At 50.6% G+C, this 15,932-nt stretch overlaps 3 protein-coding genes across 3 annotated transcripts; 2 read left to right on the plus strand and 1 right to left on the minus strand.

Moving 5' to 3' along the window:
- Nucleotides 1-941: 941 nt before the first annotated feature.
- On the plus strand, nucleotides 942-3,292 carry LOC130372573 (fibroblast growth factor 6-like). Its single transcript, XM_056578647.1, has 3 exons — nucleotides 942-1,774; nucleotides 2,359-2,462; nucleotides 3,097-3,292. Exons 1-3 carry the CDS (start codon nucleotides 1,414-1,416, stop codon nucleotides 3,271-3,273), a joined length of 642 nt encoding a protein of 213 aa, XP_056434622.1. The 5' UTR covers nucleotides 942-1,413; the 3' UTR covers nucleotides 3,274-3,292.
- Nucleotides 3,293-8,353: 5,061 nt separating this feature from the next.
- fgf23 (fibroblast growth factor 23) lies at nucleotides 8,354-9,572 on the plus strand. The gene is made up of 3 exons (XM_056577930.1): nucleotides 8,354-8,588; nucleotides 8,689-8,792; nucleotides 9,099-9,572. Exons 1-3 carry the CDS (start codon nucleotides 8,354-8,356, stop codon nucleotides 9,570-9,572), a joined length of 813 nt encoding a protein of 270 aa, XP_056433905.1.
- An 824-nt stretch (nucleotides 9,573-10,396) lies between these two features.
- On the minus strand, nucleotides 10,397-14,615 carry tigarb (TP53 induced glycolysis regulatory phosphatase b). The gene is made up of 6 exons (XM_056578582.1): nucleotides 14,481-14,615; nucleotides 14,152-14,189; nucleotides 13,818-13,939; nucleotides 13,219-13,296; nucleotides 12,704-12,814; nucleotides 10,397-12,124 (listed from the first exon to the last, which is right to left on the minus strand). Exons 1-6 carry the CDS (start codon nucleotides 14,510-14,512, stop codon nucleotides 11,711-11,713), a joined length of 795 nt encoding a protein of 264 aa, XP_056434557.1. The 5' UTR covers nucleotides 14,513-14,615; the 3' UTR covers nucleotides 10,397-11,710.
- Between the last annotated feature and the right edge of the window lie 1,317 nt (nucleotides 14,616-15,932).

Genomic DNA, 15,932 nt, shown 5'->3' on the forward strand with positions numbered 1-15,932 from the left:
AGTTGCTATGGGAGTGCTTATTAGTGTGGCAATAGTTGCTATGGGAGGTCTTATTGCCAGGGCAGCAGAGCTCACCTTGCGCACGTGGGCAGTCCCCGAGTGCATTCTGCCCCTTACCCGGGTACACTATGGGGGTACCGTTACCGGGGTAGGCTACGGCATGGGGGTCCCGTTACCTGGGTACGGCATGGGGGGGGGGGGGGGGGGGGGGGGCGAGGGTTCCCGTTACCCAGGTACAGCATGGGGGGGAGGGGGTCTCATACAGCATGGTGGGGGGGGGGGCGTTACCTGGGTACAGCAGGGGGGGGAGGGGGTCTCATACAGCATGGTGTGGGGGGGGGGTGTTACCTGGGGGGGGGGGAGGGTTCCCGTTAGCCTGGTACAGCATGGGGGGGAGGGGGTCTCATACAGCATGATGGGGGGGGGGGCGTTACCTGGGTACAGCATGGGGGGGGGGGATCTCATACAGCATGGTGGGGGGGGGGGGCGTTACCCGGGTACAGCATGGGGGGGGGGGGGGGGGGGGTCCGTTACCCGGGTACAGCATGGGGGGGGGGGAGCTCGCGTTACCCGGAGTATCCGCGGCATTTTATTCAAGCTATGTGCTTACATTATTGTGTGAGTGCTGGCGACATTCTTACAATAATCCGCCGCAATCGGAGCACGTTGGGTAAACGTCCTGGACCAACAGCGGAGGAAGTGCCGCAGGATGGTCCCTGCTCCCCGGTGACTGGCAGACTGTTTTTGCACCTCCTTTCTAAATAAGGAAGCAGGCTGTCAGACATATGACCACCGTCCCGATTTGGGTTCTGCGACAGTAGGCCTATCCATCGCATCCCATGATTGCTCAACGCTGTCCAATGAAAGGCCTCCACCCCTCCCCCCCACCCCCCCCATCCCACACGCACGCGGAGCAGGACCACGGAGCCCAGTCTCATCACGGCCCAGGATTCGTTGGACTACACTTTTTGGGGGGGATTTGGAACTTTCTCTCCCCCTAACTCTCTCACTATCTCTCTCTCCCTCCCTCTCTCCCTCTCCCTCTCGCTCTTCCCTTCGCCTCCCATCTCCTCTTCTCTCTCTCCTATGATGATGGGATAGCGATCATCAGCAGCGGCGTGATGTCATCGCAGCAGGATGTGATCGGCCGTCCCGCCCGGTGAGGTGAGCAGAGTTTGGAGAGGAGCGGTGATCCGACCCGGCGGATCCCCCCCCCCGAGGCGCGGAGCTCTGAAAGATGGTCACCTCCTCACGCCGCGTCTCCCGCCACCCGTCCGTCTCACGCGCTCCCGCCGCGGGCTCTGCCTCGATCCTCCTTCCAAGAATAAGACACCGCCATGCCACCGGCAGAGAAATAAGAAGAGTTGTATTTTTAGGGCGGTTATTGGACCACGTGCCCAAAAGGTAAACCGGATGGCCATTGCTGCGCAAAGTGTTCTGGTCGGCCTGTACAGCATGCACGAGGCCAGGACTACGTGGACGCGCACTGCCCTGGCGGTGCTCCTCGCGTCTCTTCTTGTGGGGATCGTGGCGTCATATCCGACCCATAGCAGGACTACTCATAATGCGACTTTACTGGAGCGGCGCTGGGAGACCCTGTTCTCCCGCTCGTACCTGGGGCTGAGCGGTGACCGCTCCGAGCTCAACTGGGAGAGCGACTACCTGCTGGGCATCAAGCGGGTCCGCCGGCTCTACTGCAACGTGGGCATCGGGTTCCACCTGCAGGTGCTGCCGGACGGGGTGGTCAGCGGGGTGCACAGCGAGAACCCCTACAGTGAGTCTGTGCGTGTGTGTGTGTGTGTGTGTGTGTGTGTGTGTGTGTGTGTGTGTGTGTGTGTGTGTGTGTGTGTGTGTGTGTGTGTGTGTGTGTGTGTGTGTGTGTGTGTGTGTTTATTAAGAGATCGGCCGGTGCGCTTGGCAATCATTAAAGGGGACTGCCGGTGGCATTGCTGAAAGTTTCTTTAAGCAAAGACTAATCTATTAAAAGCCTTATATCCGCCAGCGCAAAATATTCTCCTTGACCAAAACATGACATGAATGCTTGGACCAATTTAGACGGCCGCTTATTTTTACCCCGAGTGCTGCTGTCAGTCAGCGTTCAAGTGACCCATGCACGCTGCTCGTAAAGCGGCAGACTTTTAGACAGAGAGGGGGTGGGGGCTCCAGAAAAGTGCGTTTCGCTGAAGCGAGCCGGTCTCTGCAGCCCGTAGACCAGAGACTCATCGAGTCGCAGTGCACCTGCAAGGTTACACCCACTGCTGCAGAGCCGCGGAGTCGCAGCTACCCGCAGACCCACCAGTCAGCCCCCTGTCCCCCCAGGCAGGAGCAGGACTCCCCATAATCATGTGTTCCCTGCAGGCCTGATAGAGATCTCCACCGTGGACCGAGGCGTGATCAGTCTGCGGGGCGTCAGAAGCGAGCTGTACGTCGCAATGAACGGCCGGGGAAGGTTATACGGAACGGTACGTGCGCGTGCATGCTGTGACGCATCCCTTCCGTCGGCTCCCCGCTGGGAGGGATGCTGTGTGTGGAGACAGCTCCGCTCCTGGAGCGACGCGTTAGAAACGGGATGATGATGCAACGTTATGAATCGCATCATACTGATGAAAAGCAAAAGGCAATGCCAGAGGAGGGCAACCGCGCACATACGTCATTAGGTGACGTTTTAAAAATGCACACTCATTCTATTTCTTTATCACAGGAATCCGTCTACGCATGCATTTGGACGAAACGTAAGATAGATAATATTTGAAGCAATTAACAGCGATATGGATGTCACTTTAGTCGTATCATGACCTTAAAGGACCTTTATGTTTATTTGTTGTAGCCTAGTAATGTCCTTGGCATCCAGGAAGTTTTTTTTAGTCCTCATAAGTACGCAGGCTTCTGCAGCAGAGCCGAGAGATGAGGAGGAAGAGGAGGAGGAGGAGGAGGAGGGTTGTGTGTTGAAGAGTCTCTAGAGCAGGCACCACCTGCTCCAATGCATGCTCCACCTGACAGATTTACCGGCCGCGGGTCAAACGGCCGGCGGTACATACACACATTCGCTGACCTCAACCCCCCCCCCCCCCCCTCCCCCCCTCTCCCCCCCCACAGAGAGCGTTCAGGGATGAGTGCAAGTTCAAGGAGAGCCTGCTGGCCAACAACTACAACGCCTACGAGAGCCTCATTTACCCCCGCTCCTACATCGCGCTCAGTAAGCACGGCCGGGCCAAGCGTGGCAACAAGGCCACCACCGCCCAGACCGTCACCCACTTCCTGCCCCGCCTGTGACCCCCCACACCCCTGCCCGGGGGGGCCGGGGGGCCGGGAGGAGGGAGGACGGAGTGGGGGGGGAAGGGGCCAGAGCCCGACTCATTTGCACACGACGTGGAAGATCTTCCAGGTAACTTTAGAGCAGAACACAAAAGAAGAGGAGAAAAAAACTGAAGCACCTTCATGATATACTCACTAGCAGACTGCAGAGGACGTCGGAGTCGCACGCACACACAAACACACACACACACACACACACACACACACACACACACACTCACACACAAATATTTATTCTCTTTCTATACATATACACGTGTACGTTTGTTGAGCTGTCTTTGTATTACGATGACCTATGTATGCCAAACTGTGCTGCTTTAATCATTATGTTTCTTATCGGTTGTTGTTTTAATGATGGGGGGGGGAGGGGGAGGGGGAGGAGCTCAGCTGGTCTCACTTTACATTGGTGCTTGCTTTTACCAAACCATGTCATCATATACATATTTATAGATATATAAATATGTATATATATACGTACACACATGTATGTATGGATATATACATATATGCATTTAAGGAGTGAAACAAATACTTTTTATTACCTCAAAGAACCACTTTACTGGGGGGGGGGGGGGAGGGGGTCAATGGATTCGACCAGCGACTCTGGGCCGCCGGGTCAAGGATGGCCGCCACAAGCCGCTGAGGGAACTTGTTGAACGCACTTAATGCTGCACGCTTTATAGGTGCCTCGGTGTTCGCACTCGCAGCCCCTCTCAAAGACCTGCATGTAAGGGACACCCACCCACTGGAGTCAGAAATAGGTGCTCTGGGGTTTGGGGGGGGGGGGGGGGGGGGGGTTGGCTATCTGGTTTATTTTCTTTTCTGTAATTAGATTGATCAAGTCGTTAGCCGTCCTTTGGGGGGGGGGGAGCCTCCTGTGTTTGTAGCGGGCGGGTGTGAATCACCAGGAAACACGTGAATGTAGGACCGCTAGACCGAGCAGAGTAGTGGCTCGGAGTGGAGCTGTGGAGCCTGTCCTCTCAGACAACCTTGGTGCCGTCCCTGGAGAGCAGAGCTTCAGCTGTGGCGCTCAGTGAGCTAGCGCTACGCTCGGGCCCGCTGTAGCTAGCACACATCAGACCGGTCCGATCGCGCAATGAACAAAAGTGTAAATAGTGTATTGAATGAGAAATGCTAAGATGTATCAGGCAATAAACAGTTCAGGGTTTTTCTGTTACCGGCCAAAGATGGTGCCTCAGTGATTACGCAGTTCGAAATTGTCCCTGTAAGATGGTTTGCTGTACTTGTCTGTTTGTGTGTGTGCGTGTGTGTACCTCGGGCAGTCTTCCCACTTCCTGGTGTGCTCTGCAGTATCGCTGCCGCAGCAGGGTGCAGGATAGCAGGGTGATTTGGGACCTGCAAATGGAATCAGGGGAGGATCAGCTGATTGGTCAATGGGACTCAGTCCACCGTGGCCAGCAGGGCAGATCATACACTGGGATATTCTTCACAGACCACAATGTCTACCTGTCAACTGTAGATGCTGTATAACTGATTGTATTTTATCAAGGAAAGACGCTAAGTGGCTGTAGTTTATTAGGGAAAGATGCTAAGTGTCTGTAGTTTATTAGGGAACGATACTAAGTGGCTGTAGTTTATTAGGGAACGATGCTAAGTGGCTGTAGTTTACTAGGGAAAGACGCTAGGTGCCTGAAGTTTATTAGGAAAAGATGCTGGGTGGCTGTAGTTCATTCGGGAAAGATGCTAAGTGGTTGTAGTTCACAAGAGGCTCTGGCCATCGAGGCCTAGCCCCGCCCCCCAGAGCTGAGCTATAGGTCATAACTATCGTGTTCAAACGGTTGGTTGCGGCACGGTGGTTGTGTAAGACGGTGTCATGTCCAGTCCTTCACACACCAGCAGGAGATCTGGGCTTCTCTCGGAATCATCTAGAGCCGATTCAAAATGGACGGACGGTGTCTTTGTTTCCCCCTTGGGGGGGACTGTGTCGACATCTCGACGGGGGCACCACCCCCCCCACCCAACCCCCCCGAAGAAATATTTTAATCCAGTACAGACTTATTACAGTGTTTGCCCTGCTGTCTTTGTTGTTTCTCAGCCCCCCCCCCCCCCAAAACTAACACACACACAAAGCGCACACACATGCAAGAATGTGAATCTGCCAGGATGAACCCCCCCCCCCCCCCTGTGTACCTGAGCCCCCTCCCCCCCTGCCAAGCACCCAGCCGAGGGACCTCGGGATTCCAGACGTAACCCAGGAGCTTCCTGGTCATCCCTCATCCCTTTTTAGTTCAAGGTCACCGCCATGGATCTGCCTTGACCCCCCCCCCCCCCTACGGTGCTGCGTCGCTACGTCAGTGGTTGTTATTCGGCGGATGCCAAACCTCAGATATCATCTCCGCTCTGTTGATTGAACGCTCGCCACGGCGGTGAGGGCATAAAGGAACAGAGATTTATTATATGCGTTGTCGTTCTCCCTCTGGTTGGGGCCGTGGTGTCGTGCTGTTGGCCAGGGCACTTACTGTAGGCTAAAGCGCTATGACATCGTGTTCCGCTTTGAAATGCAGCACCCAAAACATGACACCCCCCACACACACATCGCCCCACTGAGGAGAGTCGCCCTCCGTCCCGGTCCAGCGCCTCGCTCTGCAGCCGGGGCGGTTGTAGTTCTGTGGAATCGAGTGCAGCGCAGCAGTTTAGCCTGAAAGCGACGGAGGGGGAGAGCAGAGGGAGGATATTTGAGTCATGCTCTCCTTTCAGCAGTACACTCTGTACTTTTCACGGTTTTACTCTCTGGGATAGAGAGTGGCTCTCAGAATGTCAGTCTGTCCATTAGCAGAAGTCCCCACCACTGCCGCTAACCGTAGCCGTTTTAGCTAACTAGCACCGCGCCGCGTGCGCTGGCGGAGGTTCAACTGTTCAGACCTGAGAGCGAACGGCTGGTTGTGTTCTTCAAACAGCGATGATGGTTGGGTTTTATTGACCCGATTGTTTTCAAAACATTGGGGCTGATTCGGGGGTGCTTTGGTTTGTTTGTACTTTTTTATGTTAGCACTACGCCAAAGGCTAGCTCAGCGCTACAGCACAGCGCATAGCGCTCCGACGCATCGGATCTCGAGAGTTTGGCTCGACGTTCTCTCGTGTACTTAATAAAAAAGAATTGTTGCTCTTGTAGTCGAGGTTGCATGCGGTACCAGAAGGGTATTAACCACTTGTTTGGGACATTTAACGCAACTTGAAAGTCGGGGAATTTGATGGTGTGGACGTGGTATTTTGCGCATGCGCCGACCACACGACAAATGGCTGCTTCTCACACCGACTCACGTGTCTCAATGCCTTTACTAGCACCTTATCGAGGATATCTTTCAAGCATTATTTTAAAGGTGAATAAATAAGTGAATGTCTTTTTGTTTCACGCCTGAGCGATGTACGAGTGACGCGAAAGAGCGGAATCACATAAAAAAGAAAATGCGAGTTTGCCCATGAAAAAAAAGCACCCTCTTTGTTTTAGCTTTGACCAAAACATATGATCAAAAATATTTCTTATTATTTAAAACTGTTTTTCACTGCGAGCATTTCTTTATAAATATATGGTGAGGATTTAAGTTTTTATTTTGCCATTTATCTCCGTTTCTACAGTCTTCATATTGTGTCAGTGTTTCATCAGACCTGTTTTAACTATGTTCCATTTGATCTTGTGTTCAGCGTTACTGTAAGGCCTGTCCATCTGTGTTCGCATATACCTCACCCTCTGCCTTAGTTTGAGTTTGCTAAGATGGTTGTAAATGATGAAGAAAACGAGAGCCTTATTGAACCGTTTTAGTGAAAACGCAGAGTAAGGATCGTATGTGCTGTGCACAGTAGTCCACTGTATTCCTGATAACAATAAAGATGTTGATTTTGTTTTTTATGCCATTGGTATGTTTTTATTCTCCCGTCTCTTGTGTTTGTAGGGGGGGTGCTGTGTGTGTGTGTGTGTGTGTGTGTGTGTGTGTGTGTGTGTGTGTGTGTGTGTGTGTGTGTGTGTGTGTGTGTGTGTGTGTGTGTGTGTGTGTGTGTGTGTGTGTGTGTGTACACACGGGGGACTGGGTCTGTTACAGTTTCTATTTTATCATTCAAATGTTTTGATATTGAACCTTTTTGTTATTACTATTTTGGTAGGTCTGCAGCCAGTCATTAAATATTTATATGTATTCATAATCATTAATAACCTATCAATTTCTCTAAACAAACGCCATTTTGTTTTGACATTCGATTTTTGGGAGTCTTTTTTGGGCTCAAGTTGCCAAGTGTGCTATATCAGTCGTTCACCACCACGCGTCAACAAATGCACAAACGGACAGGAGCCGAAGTTCAGCGTGTTGTTAACGGCGCCATCTGCCGTCCAAACAGCGCCAGTGCTGCTCTGGTGCAGAAAATACTAAACTCAACATGAACACTGGACGTCATGGTCATAACGTTATATTTATTCATACGTTGACAATATTTTTAGAAGTATATAAATATATAAACATACATATTTACATATACACATCATATATATATATATATATATATATATATATATATATCCTTTTTTTCTATTTCAATACAAAAGTAAAATTTTTGATAAAAATATGTTACAATTAAGGTTAAAACAAGAGTGAAGATTTGATTGATCTATAACGTTTACATTTCATAATGCTTAATAACTTCTAAAACTAAATAAGGCTACACAACACAAGGTTTTATTTTTAGCCAAATGAATAATAAATGACGGTCATTGTAGGTCCAGAGGCCTGGATATAGAGCACCTCCCCAAAACAGGGGGGGGGGGGGGGGGGACCGGCCTCCACGGTTGGACCGGCCTCCTGGAGGTGGACCGGCCTCATCGAGGTGGACCCACCCCTCCTGGAGGTGGACCACGCACAGTTCGTCCGACGGAAGCGCCTCTTCCGTCGGAGGAAAGCCGCACATCTGCTCGGGGGCGAGCGCTGCGTAAAGCCTGAGCGCAGAGCGGCGGTCTGGGCCCTTAAATAGGGACCCTTCTGTCTCTGGCTCAACACATCATCTCCAGACGGCCAGCAGCCACAGCGTCAGGATGGAGGTCACCAAGAAGTCCGAGCTGATGGACACCGTGCTGGCGGTGCTCCTCGCGGTCCTCCAGGGTTTCCGGCTGGCGGAGTCCGTCCCCAACCCCTCGCCGTTGCTCGGCTCCAACTGGGGCTCCCCGCGGCGGTTCGTGCACCTGCAGGCGGCCACGGAGCTCAACACTTTCTACCTGGAGATCACGGCCAACGGCGACGTGCGCAAGACCACCCTCAGGAGTCCCTACAGTAGGTGGACTTCTTAATATCCAGAGTTCATGTTAAGGATGGTTTGGGTTTGGACCCTCCGTGCATGTGTAACTTGTCGGATGTTCCTTCACGTCCGCAGCTGTGCTGATCCTCAAGGCGGAGACCAGGGAGCGCGTGGCCATCCTGGGCATCAAGAGTAATTACTACGTGTGCCTGGACTCCGAGGGGGTGCCCTACAGCTCGGTGAGGACCCCCAGCTGCTCTGCGGGAACATTGATCTGAACTAAGTGTTGAAGTTTAAGTGGATTAAGTCAACCCCAAATCCACTTGGTTCCGGGAGTCTTTACGCGTCTTTTACGCACGTCTCCATCGACGCTTTGCTTAAAGTCTGCAGCATGCCGGGCTTCACACACGGCTTGGCTGTCAAACCAGCCATAACTGAACCTATAGGTCCGTTATTAGTAATATCGTTAGCATTTTTTGATTTTTTTTAATATTATGATGATGACGATGACGTTGATGATGATGATGATGTTTGTTATGGTGTAGTCCGTCTGCCACCGGGACAGCTGCCTCTTCACCCACCGGCTGTTGGAGACCCACCGGGACGTGTACTACTCGTGGCGCAGTGGGATCCTGCTGGACCTGGAGGGCTCGCGGCAGACCTTCACCCCGGGGCGCTACGTGCCGCCCGGCGCGCTCTTCTTGTCCGAGCGGAACACGGTGCCGCTCGAGCGCCTCACGCACCGCGACAAGCGGACCCGGGGCGCGCAGGCGCAGGTGGACACGGTGGACCCAGCGGACCCGCACAGCGTGTTTCCGCGCACACAGACCGAGGAGGGCTCCGACTCGCGCGCCGTACCGGAGGATGACGCAGACTGGGACGCGGAACCGGGAGAGGGAGGGGGGGTCGGCGGTAACACCTCGAGGGAGACGCTCCCGGGGGCCCCGTCAGACGACGACCCGTGGCGCGTGCACTCCCCAGGCCCAGGGAGCCCCCGATTCACCGGGACGACAGGCTGACGTTACGGGACTTGATTGACACATGTCAGTATACACGCGTCTTGGTGCCGGTTGTTGTTGGGATGGTTTTCCAGCTGGTCTGCTGAGAGCCGCAGGAAACATGACCGTGAGACTTGACGTGACAGGCTATTTCTGAAGGACCGAGAAGCTGGGAGTCAATTAAGACTGAAAAACGTGACTTCATGTTCTGAATGGGACACAAATGAAAGGTTATATTGACCAGCCTTTAAAGCATTCCCGACACTTAACTCAGCAGCACTATGAGAACCAGACTCTAACACCAAACCGTGCCTGTAGAGTGATCCAGAAACATTGTATTTGATAACTTCTACTTTTGTATTTATATTATTCTTGACTTGAAACATGTTATAATATAATGTCTACTCACTACGCGCAACAAACGACCACCTAGTATTATTCTTTAGTAATTTCAAATCTGAACTCTTATCCATGGTCTGCTCATTAAGAGCAGACAGTCTCTGAAAATGTATTTATTTAAACCCCTTCCTTGCTGTTATTTATATTGTATGTATTGTATGTGTGTATTTATGTACTTCAGATGTACATAGAGGGAAATGATTCGCACCTTTCAACATGCGAATGTCAAGCTCTGTCTATAAATAAAACAAAGAAACAAGACTTCTGACTACTCTTTGTCTAAAGATCTCTTTACAGCCCCTGCTACTGGGGAGCCTAGGGGGCCCTAGAAGCAAAACGGGCCCACTGGGAAAACCGCAGGATGAGGGAAGCCAAGAAATCGATCTGTTTCGTGTCCGATGAATAAGTTCCTAAAATATGAACTTCCTTAATTAAAGACACATTGAGGAGCTTTGCTCAGAAGCATAACCATGTTTAAATTATCGCTTTCTCTGAAGACACAAGATCTGAACCCAGAGTATAAACACTTCTATTCATGGAATTGATTCTTGCTGCGCTGTGTTTCTGAAGGGTTTAAAGTCTTTAGATGTGAAAAACAGGACAACCTCTTGTGCGAGTCCAGGCAGAAGGAGTTCACGTTGCGCACAATACTGAATGAGAGAATTCAAATTCAAGATTTCTGTCGTCTTTCAGTTTATTCCTTTTAGATAAAACAAAGACTACAGAGATTTCTAGACCCAAGCAAAATCAATTTAAAACGGTGACTTAAACAAGTCTCCACCTTTGGTTCCAAAATCCCATAGAATAAAATTACTTAGGGATCACAATGGGAAACGTAGAGTTAAAAAAACACGTTACATTCAGTACATTAAAGAAAGTGCATGCTCCTCCCAAACACTCGGTATGGAAGTACAGTTTATACTTTTCCACCTCACATAGAAGATTCTGCACAATAATTACCAGACCCTCACCCAGACCGCCTCCTCCACCCCCCGTCTTAGGCCAGACCCTCACCCAGACCTCCTGCACCCCCCCGTCTTAGGCCAGACCCCCACCCAGACCGCCTCCACCCCCCCGTCTCAGACCAGACCCTCATCCAGACCTTCTCTCCCCTCTGGACTCCTGTGAGGAGTACTATTCTGAGTCCCCCCAAAGCCCAAAGTCCTGGACCGGCAGAACTCTGCTGCCGGGTCCTTATCGACACGTCACACCATCCGCCTCCATCTGTAATGCCTTAAGGGGAAGGAGCTCTAAGGCCTTAAGGGGACAGAGCTCTAAGGCCTTAAGGGGACAGAGCTCTAAGGCCTTAAGGGGACAGAGCTCTAAGGCCTTAAGGGGACAGAGCTCTAAGGCCTTAAGGGGACAGAGCTTTAAGGCCTTAAGGGGACAGAGCTTTAAGGACTTAAGGGGACAGAGTTTTAAGGACAATGGGAAAGAGCTTTAAGGACATAAGAGACAGTTTTAAGGGCAAGGGGACAGAGCTTTAAGGACATAAGGGGACAGAGCTTTAAGGCCTTAAAGGGACAGAGCTTTAAGGCCTTAAGGGGACATAGTTCTAAGGGTGGTGACCCCCAGTCTGTTGAACCCCCTCCCCATGGACATCCTTAACGCTGGAGCCGCCAGAGGCCGTCTATTTGTCATCTTTTAAATCGTTCATTCATTGTAGCTCTTCTCTTGATATAATTGAGTCTGTCTCCCCATGGGAAGCGCCTTGGGTCTGTCCTCCGCCATCACCTCAACATGCCCCCCCCCCGCTCTCTCTAACACTCTTTCAGCCACTCCAGGTGCTCCTTCCTGTTGGTGAAGACGCAGCGTGCTGCAGTGAGCTCCACCGCCCCCGCGGCCCGCCGCAGCGTAAACAGGAAGCGGCTGACCCCCGTGTTGGGGCAGGGGGCCGTGAGCTGCGCGGGGCGGGCGCCGTCCGGCGGCGTGCAGCCCAGCTCCTCCAGGAGGTGCTTCACCGCCACGCGGATGAAGCCTCCGTGGCTGACCGCCAGGACGTGGACCCCCCCCTCGGGGCCGGACCCCCCCTCAGTCCCGGACCCCCTCTCCTCCGAGCCGCCGTTGGGCATGGCCGGGGGTCCCGGGGACCCCCCAGAGGTTGAGGCGTCGCCGTGGTCGTCCATCATCTGCTGGAAGAGAACCTTGAGGAAGTCTTTGAAGCGACGCCGGACCTGGGGGTAGAGCAAGAGGACGGGTCAGACCAAGTTGACCTGGTGTGGGGTGGGGGGGGCGATGTCACCTGGTCTCGATATTAACCAAGCACAACACTTATCTCAAATCATATATTTTGAACCTAATAGGTCCACCTAACCATCTCTTAACTGTTCAAACTCACCAAACTTACACTATCTAATCAAACTCACCTACTCATGTAGGTGAGTTTGATGTGTCTACAATGGCCGTGGCCACACAGAACCGTTCTCTCTTCTTACATTACTTCCTAATTATTATCTTTTCGCATTATCATAAAGGGCCACTAGATGGCGCCATTATAAAGGCAATAATAAACCTTTGGCGTTTATGGCTTCTTTTCAAATAGAGGACACATTAGAAGCAGGCAGAGGAAACCCTTTCCTTTACCATCATTAGTTTTGCTCAAAAAAATCCCTTTATTGCAGCAATTAACACAGATAAAAACACATTTTGGCTGTGATGTGAGAACATTAAAACAATAGTTTCCTCCTCATGTTTCATCCCTTAATACTCAGACCAGGTCTCTGTAGGATCCAGGTGATCTGTGATCGACTCACCTGGTCTAGGGTCTCCCCCCCAGGGGGGGTGTAATCGCGGCAGGACTGGCCGGCGGCGTTGGCCATGTTCTTCAGATCCTCTTTGGGTCGGCCCTCAGCGACCCCGAAGCCCTGCAAGACGAACCCAGAGCCATCCATCAGACTCCTGTTCTCCATTCCGTTCTCCATCACTCACCCCGTTCTCCATCAGACTCACCCTGTTCTCCACCCCGTTCTCCCTCCGACTCACCCTGTTCTCCATCATTAACCCTGTTCTCCAACCTGTTCTCCATCATTCACCCTGTTCTCCATCAGACTCACCCTGTTCTCCAACCTGTTCTCCGTCATTAACCCTGTTCTCCATCGTTCACCCTGTTCTCCCCCCTGTTCTCCATCAGTCTCACCCTGTTCTCAAACCTGTCCTCCGTCTAACCCTGTTCTCCATCAGACTAACCCTGTTCTCCAAACTGTTCTCCCTCAGCCCTCAGACTCCTCAGACTCCCTTTGAACCAGACAGAAGAGTTAAGGTCTCGTACCCGCTCCCTGAGCAGAGGCTCCTGGACCGGCTCCACCCTGGTGCCCCCCGCGTTGGCCCTCAGGATCTGCTCAGCCGTCTGAGGACAGAACACACAATGACAGACACACACAGACAGACACACACACACAGGACAGACACACACACACCGACACACACACCGAGATACACACAACGAAAGACAAGAACCGAAGGACACACACACCGATAGACACTCACACACACCGACAGACACATACACACACACACACACACACACACACACACACACACCGAGATACACACAACGAAAGACAAGAACCGAAGGACACACACACCGACAGACACACACACACACACACACACACACACACACACACACACACAGACACACACACACCGACAGACACATAATGAAAGACAAGTACCGAAGGACACACACATCGACAGACACACACCGACAGACACACACATCAGTCAGCATATTGTATTGATGTGATGTATGCATTATTGAATGTTTGTTTCGCGCGGTATGTCTGACAACAGATGGATACGAGTCTACAGACTGCAGGGGGGGTCAGAGAGCAGGGTTCAGACCCCAGGGGTCAAACCCCGGACTACCTGGCGGGCTCGCTGCAGGTCACTGGTGTACACGGCGTCGAAGCGGAGGTCTCTGAGGTACCGGCCCACCGCCTCCGCCTGCCTCAGCCCTGTCTCCGACAGGGTGGTGTCCACGCCCTGACCTGACGACAGAGAACCACCGTCATCCCCACGTCACTGCTCATTGCTCAACCATCTAACTGGTTACACTGGAACACGTTTTGACACACCCATATCTTTAACCCCGGCTGATGTGTGCCTGGCTGCTCCAGGATCAGCTGTAGGATCCTCCATACGGTCGACATACCTGACACGCTGATACAGGATCAGCTGATCCTTCCTATGTTGAACTCACCTTGCAGCAGCTTGTCTCTGTTGTACTGCGTCTCACCACTGCAAGGAGACAGTCAGTAAGACATCGCGATTCAAGTATACAGTCATAGCATATAATGTCGACAACACAATACAACAGGCAGTTAAACAGTCAGTTCAATACACTGAATGGTTTTGAGCTGACATCGCAGACAGCTCGTGTCACTCAACGTGTAACCTTCAAGACAGAATACTCCGACGACAGACTTTGAAGGCATCTCTATATTTGGGGTTTCGACGACAATCGTATTCAATAACAATGGTTATGCGTTTCATACTTCTGAGATAAAGGACTCGGCGATAATGACTTACTGTCGTACGATGGTCAGGCTAAATGTAAACATCGTCCCGGTCAATCAGGGTAACTTCCGGGTTATTCAGCGTGACGTAGCTGGTTGTCGTCACAGCAGCAGCCAATAGTGTGATACCTCAATTCAGGGTTAAAACTATGATAATATGGAATGGTCGTAAGTAAAAATAAACGTAATAATTATTAAGACTTAATAATCTAATAGACGGGGTCCACCAACAAGCATCACCATACTGTAATATTTATGATTGGTGTTGCACCCCAAGGCTATGACACTTACATATATTTGGGGAAGGAGAGTCAGTGATGAACAGATCACAATAGAGAGTGGCCTCCTAAATAAACTGTTACCTGGAGATATTGTCCTAGCAGACGGTGGGTTTAATATTGGTGATAGTGTGGGATTTTACTGTGCTTCACTAGATACCTGCATTCACCAAGGGGAGAAAACAGGTGTCAGCGTATGAGGTGGCAGAAACTAGAAAAATAGCTAATTTGCGTATTCATGTGGAGAGAGTCATAGGATTAGTCTGAAGAAAATATCAGATTTTGCAAAGCAGGGCTATGCACATAGAGAACATGCAACAAAACCAGGCGAGGCACTAGCATTGATTGACAAGATTGGGGTAATTTGTTGTGTCTTGTCTAATCTTTCGGAGTCTGTCGTCCCATTGGAGTAATGAAGTGGGGAAGGAGGAGGGAGGAGGAGGACAAATATTTAAATACTATACTTCAATACTATAATATATATATATATATATATATATATATATATATATATATACTAAATTAAAGCCCAATTGTACTGCCGATGTGTATTATATGTAATATAATGGATTCCAATTTATTATTGCACACCATGTTCTTGTAGTTATAACAATTGTTGAAAAGTGTTGTCAATAAACCACCATGCATTAATCTGTCTTCTCAAATGTTATTTAATCTTTTCAATAAACATCTTCCAAACAGCCAGAACTCACAAAGACCACACTCAGGTCATAACAATAGACCTCTGAAGAATAAGTCCCGGTTCCCTCGGTCAAATGTCTAAGGGAAAGAACATGGGTTTTTGATCGTCATACATAACAAACTCAGTTGGCGAAGAAGTAAAAGCTGCGAACGTTCTACACACTTTTCCCATCTAGTTTCGACTAGGTTTTTGGATTGTCGGTGCCGTTAAAGTAGTGAACGATTCTAAATGACACTTTTAACCGTTAAAAGTGTCATTTAGAATCGTTCACTACTTTAACGGCACCGACAATCCAAAAACCTAGTCGAAACTAGATGGGAAAAGTGTGTAGAATGCTGACAATTTTTTTTATGCCTCCATACTTTTATAGGCTTTCCCATCGACATAGGTTTAAAAACTATTAATTGATTCTATTTCAGAACACTGCTTTCTGTAACTAATTGAAACATTTTTGCACTGGGAAGTAATGCCCAAAACAGAATAA

This window comes from Gadus chalcogrammus, chromosome 19, assembly GCF_026213295.1.
Source record: "Gadus chalcogrammus isolate NIFS_2021 chromosome 19, NIFS_Gcha_1.0, whole genome shotgun sequence".
In the NCBI taxonomy this organism is placed as follows: domain Eukaryota; kingdom Metazoa; phylum Chordata; class Actinopteri; order Gadiformes; family Gadidae; genus Gadus; species Gadus chalcogrammus.